The 13139-nt window shown below is 48.7% G+C and overlaps 1 protein-coding gene across 2 annotated transcripts in view; it reads left to right on the top strand.

The window, feature by feature from the left end:
- The window catches only part of MFN1 (mitofusin 1), a 44935-nt gene extending 38942 nt beyond the window's left edge, over nt 1-5993 (top strand). For both annotated transcript variants that reach the window (XM_069727271.1, XM_069727273.1), the window contains exons 16-18: nt 87-283; nt 427-561; nt 4753-5993. In XM_069727271.1, coding sequence (XP_069583372.1) covers nt 87-283; nt 427-561; nt 4753-4822 — 402 coding nt within the window. In that variant the 3' untranslated portion in view covers nt 4823-5993. The remainder of the gene's footprint in view (nt 1-86; nt 284-426; nt 562-4752) is intronic.
- Nucleotides 5994-13139: the final 7146 nt, after the last annotated feature.

Genomic DNA, 13139 nt, shown 5'->3' with positions numbered 1-13139 from the left:
CTTCAGTGCAGTGTCCCACCCACACACGGTTAATGATTAACCCTTCCAGCCGAAGGTGGTACATGCGTGTAATGTGTCCTCTGCAGGTCTGGAGAGCGGTGGGCTGGAAGCTGATCGCCTGCTCAGTTCTAGCATATGGAAGCTTGTACTTGTACGAGCGGCTGACGTGGACCACAAGGGCGAAGGAACGGGCTTTCAAACAGCAGTTTGTGAACTATGCTGCCCAGAAGCTGCAGCTGATCGTCAGCATCACCAGTGCAAACTGCAGCCACCAAGTGCAGAAGTGAGTGCAGTGGGGCAGGTGCCTGTACTACGAGGGCTTCTCTGTGCGATGGGTCCCGAGAGCGGCCTCCTGAACCTCTGATCTGCCACTGTTGGGTTACCGTAGACAGCATGTTCTCACGTGTTGGAATTGATCTTTCCTAGGGAGCTTGATAACATCTTTACCAGACTCTGTCAGCAAGTGGATGTGACCCAAAGGGATCTACTGGAATCGATCAACAAGCAGTCTGAGGAAATACAACAGCTCGAGCTAGTTCACAGCCAAGCCAAGGTCCTCAGGTATTGCTTTCTCCATTAGTGACCCAGCCCTTCTCGAACTGAAGCCAAGCGCTAAACTTTATGATGTGCTATGAAAATCAATTCGCCCAAAGGGGCTGGAGAACAGTGATGATAATCTGTCCTGAGTATGAGATAGCTGAGGGTCCGACACCTGGCGCCCCCCAACAATCAGCTGTGGTGGGATATAAGCAGAGTATGGCCCGTACTTTATCTTCCATGCACTATCCCCCATTGTTAAAGGGAGTCAGTCACCATTAAAATGCAAATTAAACTGCTGAAGCAATACTATAGGGGACTTGGTCCTTATAAAACTTGCACCCGTGAGATACATCTAAAGGTACCGTCACACATAGCGACGCTGCAGCGATACCGACAACGATCCGGATCGCTGCAGCGTCGCTGTTTGGTCGCTGGAGAGCTGTCACACAGACAGCTCTCCAGCGACCAACGATCCCGAGGTCCCCGGTAACCAGGGTAAACATCGGGTAACTAAGCGCAGGGCCGCGCTTAGTAACCCGATGTTTACCCTGGTTACCATCCTAAAAAGTAAAAAAACAAACGCTACATACTTACCTTCCGCTGTCTGTCCTCGGCGCTCTGCTTCTCTGGTCTGGCTGTGAGCGCCGGGCAGCCAGAAAGCAGAGCGGTGACGTCACCGCTCTGCTTTCCGGCTGACCGACGCTCACAGCCAGAGCAGGAGGAGTGCAGAGCACAGCGCTGGAGGACAGAGAGCGGTAGGTAAGTATGTAGTGTTTGTTTTTTTACTTTTAGGATGGTAACCAGGGTAAACATCGGGTTACTAAGCGCGGCCCTGCGCTTAGTTACCCGATGTTTACCCTGGTTACCAGCAAAGACATCGCTGAATCGGTGTCACACACGCCGATTCAGCGATGTCTACGGGGAGTCCAGCGACGAAATAAAGTTCTGGACTTTCTTCCCCGACCAGCGATCTCCCAGCAGGGGCCTGATCGCTGCTGCCTGTCACACTGGACGATATCGCTAGCGAGGACGCTGCAACGTCACGGATCGCTAGCGATATCGTCTAGTGTGACAGTACCTTTAGTAGCAGAGGAATCCATTTTTGTCACATGTAAATGAACGCGATTCCGTCCAAAGTGCTCTGTTACGCCCTCCAACTTGCACATTGAGGGCTTTCGCTGATCTGACAGGGCTTCCTTGCCTGGACCATCCCTGCCTGAGGTCAGTCTGTGTTTCTGAAGGAGCCCACCGATGTGTGCACAGTGTGAGTGCGGGCACGCTTGGATTCCTAGCTCCTGGTTGTAGTAACCACCCACTCCGCTAAAGCGATCAGGAGCAAGGGTTCAGAGCGCGGCCGGTCCCTCACGGTGTGCAGAGCGCAGGAATACGGATCCAGCTCATACAGCGCTAGTCCTGGGCACACGAGCGCTATGAAGATCCTGGAAGAAGCACTCGATGTGTAAACTGGAGGGCGCAATGGTGTACACCAATCTAAACGTTTGATTTTTTTTTTTATATATATATATATATACAGGTCCTTCTCAAAAAATTAGCATATAGTGTTAAATTTCATTATTTACCATAATGTAATGATTACAATTAAACTTTCATATATTATAGATTCATTATCCACCAACTGAAATTTGTCAGGTCTTTTATTGTTTTAATACTGATGATTTTGGCATACAACTCCTGATAACCCAAAAAACCTGTCTCAATAAATTAGCATATTTCACCCATCCAATCAAATAAAAGTGTTTTTTAATAACAAACAAAAAAACCAACAAATAATAATGTTCAGTTATGCACTCAATACTTGGTCGGGAATCCTTTGGCAGAAATGACTGCTTCAATGCGGCGTGGCATGGAGGCAATCAGCCTGTGACACTGCTGAGATGTTATGGAGGCCCAGGATGCTTCAATAGCGGCCTTAAGCTCATCCAGAGTGTTGGGTCTTGCATCTCTCAACTTTCTCTTCACAATATCCCACAGATTCTCTATGGGGTTCAGGTCAGGAGAGTTGGCAGGCCAATTGAGCACAGTAATACCATGGTCAGTAAACCATTTACCAGTGGTTTTGGCACTGTGAGCAGGTGCCAGGTCGTGCTGAAAAATGAAATCTTCCTCTCCATAAAGCATTTCAGCCGATGGAAGCATGAAGTGCTCCAAAATCTCCTGATAGCTAGCTGCATTGACCCTGCCCTTGATGAAACACAGTGGACCAACACCAGCAGCTGACATGGCACCCCACACCATCACTGACTGTGGGTACTTGACACTGGACTTCAGGCATTTTGGCATTTCCTTCTCCCCAGTCTTCCTCCAGACTCTGGCACCTTGATTTCCGAATGACATGCAAAATTTGCTTTCATCAGAAAAAAGTACTTGGGACCACTTAGCAACAGTCCAGTGCTGCTTCTCTGTAGCCCAGGTCAGGCGCCTCTGCCGCTGTTTATGGTTCAAAAGTGGCTTTACCTGGGGAATGCGGCACCTGTAGCCCATTTCCTGCACACGCCTGTGCACGGTGGCTCTGGATGTTTCCACACCAGACTCAGTCCACTGCTTCCTCAGGTTCCCCAAGGTCTGGAATCGGTCCTTCTCCACAATCTTCCTCAGGGTCCGGTCTCCTCTTCTCGTTGTACAGCGTTTTCTGCCACATTGTTTCCTTCCAACAGACTTACCATTGAGGTGCCTTGATACAGCACTCTTGGAACAGCCTATTTGTTGAGAAATTTCTTTCTGGGTCTTAGGGTACCGTCACACTATAACATTTCGATCGCTACGACGGTACGATTCGTGACGTTCCAGCGATATCGTTACGATATCGCTGTGTCTGACACGCAGCAGCGATCAGGGATCCTGCTGAGAATCGTACGTCATAGCAGATCGTATGGAACTTTCTTTCATCGCTGGATCTCCCGCTGTCATCGCTAGATCGGTGTGTGTGACACCGATCTAGCGATGCGATCCAGCGATGCGTTCGCTTGTAACCAGGGTAAACATCGGGTAACTAAGCGCAGGACCGCGCTTAGTTACCCGATGTTTACCCTGGTTACAAGCGTTAAACTAAAAAAAAAACAAACAGCACATACTTACATTCTGGTGTCCGTCAGGTCCCTTGCCCTCTCTGCTTCCCGCACTGTGACTGCCGGCCGTAAAGTGAAAGCAGAGCACAGCGGCTGTGCTTTCACTTTCACTTTACGGCCGGCAATCACTGAGTGCGGGAAGCAGACTGCAAGGGACCTGACAGACACCAGAATGTAAGTATGTGCTGTTTGTTTTTTTTTAGTTTAACGCTTGTAACCAGGGTAAACATCGGGTAACTAAGCGCGGTCCTGCACTTAGTTACCCGATGTTTACCCTGGTTACCCAGGGACCTCGGCATCGTTGGTCGCTGGAGAGCTGTCTGTGTGACAGCTCCCCAGCGACCACACTACGATTTACCTACGATCACGGCCAGGTCATATCGCTGGTCGTGATCGTAGGTAAATCGTATAGTGTGACGGTACCCTTACCCTCTTGCTTGAGGGTGTCAATGATGGCCTTCTTGACATCTGTCAGGTCGCTAGTCTTACCCATGATGGGGGTTTTGAGTAATGAACCAGGCAGGGAGTTTATAAAAGCCTCAGGTATCTTTTGCATGTGTTTAGAGTTAATTAGTTGATTCAGAAGATTAGGGTAATAGGTCGTTTAGAGAACCTTTTCTTGATATGCTAATTTATTGAGACAGGTTTTTTGGGTTATCAGGAGTTGTATGCCAAAATCATCAGTATTAAAACAATAAAAGACCTGACAAATTTCAGTTGGTGGATAATGAATCTATAATATATGAAAGTTTAATTGTAATCATTACATTATGGTAAATAATGAAATTTAACACTATATGCTAATTTTTTGAGAAGGACCTGTAGATGCCATGTCCCTTTATAGAAAAGTTTGAGTGGAATTTTGGAGCCCTGGACAACCAGTATAAGTCCTGGACAACCTTATTAATCCCATCTGGATTAGCTGCTGCACAGCAGAGCATCAATGTCAGACCTATAATTCACTGCACAGATCTTCTCCCATTATCAGGGGACATAGAATAAAATATTCATACCCTGTCCCATTCCCATAATGATGCTTTACATATGTGACAATGGGCGATGTACCTGTGTCTGTCCTGCAAGGATAGAATGTCTCTCTTGATTAATGAGGTTGTTATCTTCATAGGAACAAAGCCGTACACCTTGAAAATGAGCTGGATCACTTTACCAAGATGTTCCTCAGCCAGAGTAAGTGACTGACTGATGTGCAGGACATGTCGGGCCGATCCATGCAGCTGAAGATTGGTCTGTAGCACCTCCTCATCTGGCAGAACTTTCTAGGAGTTGTGGAGGACCAAGCCTGCACTTACGTGAGCTGATGGCGTTACCTCCTGCCGGACATAACCACACTGGCTATAGACCTCAGTCTCTTGCAGAGAAGTCGGGTCATATTCACTTTTTTGCTACCAGAATATATTTCTTCATTGTTTTGTAAAGACATTATTTGCATAAATGGAGATTTAGGAGAATATCAAGGTTTCATTTAAATATTTATTTTAATATATTCAATGAGAGATGAGCAAAACGTTATATTCATTGTACCAAGCACGCGGTAAAGGAAGGAAGGATGATGGGGAACCCTCACCCCACCTTTTTTTTTTCCTACCACTCTGGGTCACTCAGGTAGAACGGCTTAAATGTGCTGTTCCTAAACTCAAGCTTGTATCAGGTTAGGGCAATGGTGGTTCCCACTGATAGGATATATTAGATGAATGTTCAGTCTGTGGACACAAGAAAAATTCTGATGTCTCTATAGGAAATGCTGCAGTCCCTTTCTGTTAGTGGAGTTCTCCTTTAAATACTGTAGAACTGAGCTGTAAATATGACAGATGGTAGTATGTATGAGTCTGCGCCTGTCTGTCAGCAGCAGATTGCCATCCCACCTTCCTATGTAAAGGGTTATGTCTAGTGATGAGCCAGCGTGCTTGGATAAGGTGTTATCTGAGTATGCTCAGGTGCTGAGTGACTTTGGCGCACGAGTAATATGTACGCATCCCCGCGGCTGCATGTCTCACTGCTGTTTGACCGCTGCAACACGTGACACGTGACAATTGTCTAACATACAGGCCATCCCCACATGTGTCAGCTGGGAGACAGGCAGCTACAGGGACACGTACATATTACTCGAGCGCGCTGAAGACACTCAGCACCCGATAATGCTCAGATAACACCTTATCCGAGTACGCTCGCTCATCACCAGTAATATCTTGTCGGTAGCATGTAAAGAAAAGCTGCCTATTACAAGGGCTCTTCACCGTTATCACACGTTTACAGGTTTCCTACGCTTGCTGACACGGAACAATGATTTTCTATACGTCTACTAATGTATATAGCGGTTTGTGACAAATAAAAGTTTTGTATTTCTCACTAGTCATCACTGTGGATTTATTCACTCCTTACACAGGGCGGTCAGTATATGTGCAGATTTAGGGAAAAAGCTCGTCAAACCTTCTGCATCTGCCTTGGACATCATTGAGGGGTCCCTGATGGTTCATGAACTGGAACACTATCATTAATATATTTTTTTAATAGAATGTGTGTAGTGGAAAAAAACTGGGGCACCATCAAACATGATAATTCATGTGTTCAACCCGCATCGGGCCAAATTACAAACAGTACAAAAAGGAGAGCAAAAAAAAACATGCATATCAGCAGGGATCAACATGTAAAGTCACAAAATGTTATTAATGTCAATTAACCACACAACACATTATTTAAAAACGTTTAAAACCACAAAAAATACAAACTTTACACCCAAAATAAGGGGCAGGGGGCATGGGTACGGTTAGCTACTAAAAGCCTCCCAATCACATTTCCTAGGTCATTATAAGGTAAGTGCTCCAAATAATATACCAGTGAACATTGCCTCAAATAGTCCAATTACACTGGGAAGAAAGTTGTTACCTTAATCCCAGACAACATATGATTGGTACCCAATATAAATGGAAATGATGTGAGACACACCAAGGGAAAAACCTGATGCAACCCTAGGTATATTAAGTAAGTCAGATACAGTGAATACCTTAACAATAAATATATCTAGCAAATGTAAGCTAAATTAGCAGGCACAAAAATCATTCTCAACACTCAACTGGGACACATAATGGACATGCTCACAGAGTACACACGTGTTTCTTGGGGATATAGAATCAGGAACCGGATCCCATGCAACCCACCCGATGCGTGTCGCCACCTCAGTGACTTCATCGGGGCAAATGGTATGGTTAACTGATCACTGTCGCAGTATTTGTACACTCACAGATTACAGGATTCGTCACAGCTGACAAGCAGACCTCGCCGAAGCCAAACGCTGCCATGTCATCGATGTTAGAATACCGGAAGTATCTGCCACCGCACATGGGCATGAATCGCCATGGAGATGGAACGGCGTCTGCTGCAATGCGCATGCGCAGCAAATAACACTACACAGCGAGACTTCCTTAAATGGACACACGCATGTTGCTAAGAGACAGACAGAACGGATGCGCATGCACCGTCAATCAGCGCTCCTTAAGCCAGAGTTTGGGGACGTTATAATCGCCCAGCTTATTCCTAGCAAGACACACAATCATGCTGCATGCTATTTAGGGAGATCAAAGATCTTTCTATATCACAGCAATTGAGAAACAACAATATATAAAAATCCTAGAAGGTCCACTAATAGAGTAGAAAGAATGAGCATGGACAAAATTGCTGGGACCTATAAGCCACCACTGATTTTCAAGGAGCCATACGGAGAAATTATTACAAATTGGCATATTTGTTGTTACCATCATGGGCATATAATTTCAGCAGTTGTCAAAATACAATAAATCACACAAAGATGTTATTTTTTGTTATAGTTATCACTATATAAACCTTAAGTTAAGGGTTACATAGTTACACCAGTTAAGACTGGTATCACAGGAATATTAGGCAATAATACAACCATTACGTTGGGGATTTTTTGTTACACTGAACGCCAATGAGCATCAATAGTGTCCCAAGGTGTACAGTCCCATTAATTACCAGGCTCTACAAAGATTGTATATCCATAAAGGTATTCAAAAACCCCTAGTTAACCACATGTATGGATAACGGCAATAAGGTGTACTAAAATTTAGCACTTTCTCTTATTACCTCCATAGGTACACAGTTCCAGCAGTTGTCAAAATGCAATAAGTCATACACGAAGGTTAATTTTTCATATGTTATTGATATCATCATGTACACATTGATTACAACTGTTCAAAAAGGAGTATATATTCCTAGAAGGTCAAAAATGACCACCTCTTTATATTGGGTACCAATCAACCTAATAGCCAATAAATATAGCCAAAGCTGGACATCCTCATTCCCAATAGGGCATTAAAAAAAAATTAAAGTTGCTTGTAATAGCCTGTGAATAAAAGTTCTTCATTCAATCCTACAGGTGCAAGGCTCTGTAAATAATATATCAATTTGGATTCACACCTCAGTAACTGGTTAGTGACATTACCACCTCTAATATTGACATTGATGCCTTCAAGTCCCATAATTCTTAGACCTCTGGTACTACTTTTGTGAACATTTAGAAAATGTGCCACCACACAAGTTGTCTTTCCTTTTTTCCGGTCCTGTTTCTCTGTCGAAATATTGGAGATGTGTTGCTGGCTTCTTCTCCTCAGCTCTTGAGTTGTTTGGCCCACATATAGCTTTGGGCAGTCGCAGATAATCGCATAGTCAAGATTTCTTGATCTGCAATTAAAATAAGATTTAGATTGTATCGGAGAGGGTACTGTAGCAATAGAGACCCCATCCCATGCGATCATAAACTGGCAGACGTTGCAACCCCCACAGGGTTAAGTGCCGAGATCTTATTACCAGCCTTAAGTTTCACCCTCGGACGTGGGTAATGGCTATGGCAAAGTTGGTCCTTCAAATTACGTGCTCTTCTAGCCACTATTTTGGGAGTTGATGTAATATGTGAGGAAAGTCTTGGTTCACTCAATAGGGTATTCCAATTTTTTGTCAAAAGTTTGTAGATATCTGACCACTGGTTATTATAAGTGGTGATAAGAGACAGAAGATGACTTTGTTCACGAACCTGTTTCCTGAGGAGACTTGGCCTATCCACCTGTTTGGCTTCTTGGAATGCCCTTGAAACAATCTTGCGTGGATATTGTCTGCTAATGAAACGAGTGGTTAGGTCTTTAGCCATTGTCTGGAACTCATCTGGTGAACTACAATTTCTACGTAGTCTGAAGAACTGACCTTTCGGTATCCTGTTCCTCATGTGTGCTGGATGGAAACTGGAGTAGTGTAGCAAGTTGTTCGTTGCTGTAGATTTACAGTACAAACATGAGGAAATACGATTCTCCTTAACAGATAGTCTGATGTCCAAAAAGTCAACAGAGATCTCGGAGATGGTCGAAGTAAGCCTGATTTCTTTATCGCCTCTCATTGGGGGACACAGGAACCATGGGTGTATGCTGCTGCCACTAGGAGGCTGACACTATGCAAATAAAAAAGTTAGCTCCTCCTCTGCGGTGTACACCCCACCGACTGGCATTATACTCTTCAGTTTAGCTTAGTGTCAGTAGGAGGTGGACACGGGTCTTTCATTAGACCCTTATCTACCTCAATGTGCGTCGTTTTTCTTTCAGGTTTCCGGATGGGATACAGGGTGAGCAGTCACACCTGTAGTCCCACATTATGGACTATGAGTACGGCGTGTACTGCCACCCCGTATCCTCATAGATCCTTCTCCAGGACCAAGATCCTAGCACACCAGCGTGCTTAGAAGTCCGGTCCTGGCTCCGTCCCCCACCCACTCGCCCACCAGAGCCTGTCGGTTGTGGAGACGAGGACGTCCATCAGCTCCCTGGACGTCTCATCCCCCTTTTAAGGTTAGTACCGGCGTGGGATGTTTGAGGTAAGTATTCCGGCGCCGCGGTTTCCCATTCCTAGATATTCCTGGGGGTCTTACTAGGGGCTCCCGTATCCCGGGTCGCTGCTTGCACGGATTCCGCAGCACGACCTGAGCTTGCAGTTCCTGACCCCCGGCTGTTCCTTCTCTTACGGACGTGGGGCCGTTATAGGCTACCACGCCGTTTTCCTACCAGTGGGCACACAGGCCTTTCAGTAGGGGCCACATCTTCTCCCCGCGGCGCACTGCCTCTGCGCCGCGGTTTTCCAGGGCACACAGGCGCTGCGGCCCTGTCGGGCCGGCGCGCTGCAGTTTTTCTGCCGGGGGCTCACCGGCGCTGCGGCCCTGTCAGGTCGGCGCGCCGCGATTTCTGGGGCCTCTCCGGCGCTGCGGCCCTTACAGACCGGCTTCTTCCTGCGGCGCGCTGCTCTGGCGCCGCAGGGGGCTTCTCGGCTGCGGTTTTTCTAGCGGCGCAGCCTGGTAGGCTGCTGCACCGCCTGTGTTTCTGGCGGCGCTCCTTTCCGGCGCATCTTTCCGGCTCCGCGGTTACCTCCTCGGCCGCCGGCTACTACTTTAGGCCCCGGCTTCTTCCGGGGCCTACTTCCGGTTTGCGCGCTCCCTCTCTTCCGGTCTGCGGGTGGGCTTCTTTTCCCGCCCGACATATTCTGTCCTGCCCACCGGCGCCTCCGTGGCTGGCTCCGCCCACTTCCTCCAGGGATTAGTCACTCTCTGGTGTGCACTCTGCAGCAGCAGCAGCAGCACCTGCTCATCCCCGCACGTGTTTTTTTTTTTCTGTGAGCTCAGCGATCTGCGCAGAATACGGCCCCTCAGGACAGGAGTTCTCATCTGACAAGTGGGACATCTTCAGGACCGGGTCCGTGAGTAGCTGCACTGCAGACTGACACCCCCCTCTGCCCACTGTCCCCTAACCACTGGCATCTTCAGGGACCTCAAAATGTCTAACTCTAAAGGAGGCCGCTCTCGTCCTCCTACTTCTTCCTCTTCTGCCTTAGTCACATACTTTGCATGTTCGTCCTGTAACAGCAAACTTCCCTCAGGTCAGTCCTCCCCGCTGTGTCAGTCTTGCAGCAACCCGATTGTTCCCACCGCCCAGGATCCACCGGCTGTTCCGCCCGAGAGTGATCCCCCCATCCCAGGCTGGGCCGCCTCTCTGTCTCAATCAGTGGCCGATTTAACTCGGGTATCTCAAACCCTGGTGTCCGCGCTGGATCGGTTACCTCTGCAGACCCCTGCCGTGGCCAGCGGGTCGCAGGAACCGCCGCCCGAGCCCTCCTTGATAAGCCACAAAAGGTCCAGACAGGAACGTCGGTCTGAGTCCTCTTCGCGCTCCATCTCGCCACTCGGCCCTCCCCTGCGGTCGGCGTCCCCTCGACCCTCCTCCCCTGAGTCAGGCGAGGCACTCTCTGATGCGCCCTCGGAGGATATTTCGGAGCTGGATTCTAACCAAATCGCCACCATGAGGGAGATGGTCCAGAACCTCATTGTGGCAGTAAACCAATCTTGTGGCATCAAGGATCCCTCTACGGAACCCGCAGATCGGGCGGTTTCGTTTAGACGGGCCAAACCACCTTCAAAATTTTTTGCTCCTCATCCTGAATTCGAGGAAATCATGTCCAGAGAGAGAGAGAACCCCACTAGGCGATTTCAGAGGGGAAAACGCCTGGGTGTGTTATATCCCTTTTCTCCAGAACTTACCGCCAATTGGACGGCCTCTCCCTCGGTGGATCCACCTGTGTCCAGGCTGTCCACCAACACGGTGCTTCCCCTGTCCGGCGGAGCATCTCTGAAGGACTCTAACGATAGGACTATAGAATCCTTTGCGAAGTCAGCTTTTGAAGCGGCTGCAGCGGCTATTTGCCCAGCCTTTGCTTCCACTTGGGTTTCTAAAATCCATCTCCAAATGGGCTAGAGAGCTCCGTCGAGGTATCCTGGACGGGGCGCCCCCCGTGCAACTAGCGGAGCTTGCCAACCAGATTTCCCACGCCGGTGAATACCTGGTCTCTGCCTCCCTGGATGTCGCGTCTTGTGCGGCTCAGGCCTCCAGCAATGCTGTTGCCATCCGCCGCACCGTTTGGCTCAAGGCCTGGCAGGCGGACTTATCTTCTAAAAAGTCCCTCACCGGTCTGCCCTTCCAGGGCTCTCGTCTCTTTGGTTCCCAGCTGGATCAAATTATTAAGGACGCCACCGGGGGTACAAGTTCTCTTCTCCCCCAGGCTAAGCCTCGTCGCCCTCCTCCTAGACGGCAGTTTCGCCCTTTTCGGCCTTTTCGTCGCTTCGCTGCGTCGAACTCCTTTTCCCAGCAGCAACAGAGGCCACAGGCACGTCAAGAGAAGAAGGCGGTGTCCTTTAGACCTACTCCGTCCTGGCGTCCTCGCTATTCACAGGGTAGATCCTCCAGGCCCAGGACTGGAAGATCCACCTCCGCATGACTCTTGTCAAGACTCCAGCCCAACTCCCAGATTGGGCGGCCGTCTTCTCCTTTTCAGGGACGTCTGGGTTTCAGCAGTAGAGGACGCTTGGGTCAAGGAAGTTGTATCCTCGGGATACAAGATAGAGTTCGCTTCCAGACCCCGGGATCGTTTCTTCCAATCCCGTCCTCCAAGAGATCCCGCTCTTGTTCCGGGCTTCTTCGCAGCCATCGCTTCTCTGCTCAAATCCCGGGTAATCGTTCCCGTTCCAGAAAAGGAACGGTACACCGGTTTCTATTCGAACCTCTTTGTGGTACCGAAAAAAGACGGCAAGGTTCGTCCCATTCTGGACCTCAAATTGCTGAACAGGAGAGTTCGCCTGAGACACTTCAGGATGGAATCCCTTCGTTCAGTAATTGCTTCCATGGAGGCCCAGGAATTTCTATGCTCTATAGATATCCAGGACGCCTACCTTCATGTTCCGATATTTCCCGGACACCACCGTTTCCTGCGCTTCGCAGTGCAACAAGATCATTTTCAGTTCATCGCCCTGCCGTTCGGTCTCGCAACCGCGCCAAGGGTGTTCACGAAGATCATGGCGGCGCTGATGGCCATCTTGAGAGTCAGAGGCTTGGTCCTTTTTCCATACCTCGACGACATCCTCATCAAGGCTCCGTCCTTTGCTCAGGCCCACGAAAGCCTGTCCATTGTTCTCGACACCTTAGCCCGTTTCGGGTGGCTGGTCAACCGGAAGAAGTCCTGCCTTATTCCTTCTCAGCGCATCATCTTTCTGGGCATGCTTTTCGACACTCGTCAGAGCAGAGTCTTCCTTCCCAAAGACAAGAGATCCTCTCTTTGTCGGGACATACTCTTGCTCCAGGGTCCTCGGCCTTCCTCCCTCCGTTCGGCCATGAAGGTCCTGGGGAGGATGGTAGCTACATTGGAAGCGATTCCCTTCGCCCAATTTCATTCGCGACCCCTTCAGCAAGCCATTCTGTCTCAGTGGGACAGGTCTGTCTTCTCCCTGGATCGGCCGATCAGACTCTCTTCTCGGGTCAAGCGGTCCCTCAACTGGTGGCTGACGTCATCTCTCATCTCCCAGGGCAGGTCCTTCCTTCCAGTTCACTGGCAGGTGGTGACAACGGACGCCAGCCTGATCGGCTGGGGTGCGGTTTTTCGCCACCTGACGGTTCAGGG

The sequence above is a fragment of the Ranitomeya imitator genome, chromosome 5 (assembly GCF_032444005.1).
Source record: "Ranitomeya imitator isolate aRanImi1 chromosome 5, aRanImi1.pri, whole genome shotgun sequence".
Lineage (NCBI taxonomy): Eukaryota > Metazoa > Chordata > Amphibia > Anura > Dendrobatidae > Ranitomeya > Ranitomeya imitator.
The sequence above is the reverse complement of the archived record's forward strand: the minus strand, read 5'-3'. Positions and strand labels throughout refer to the sequence as shown.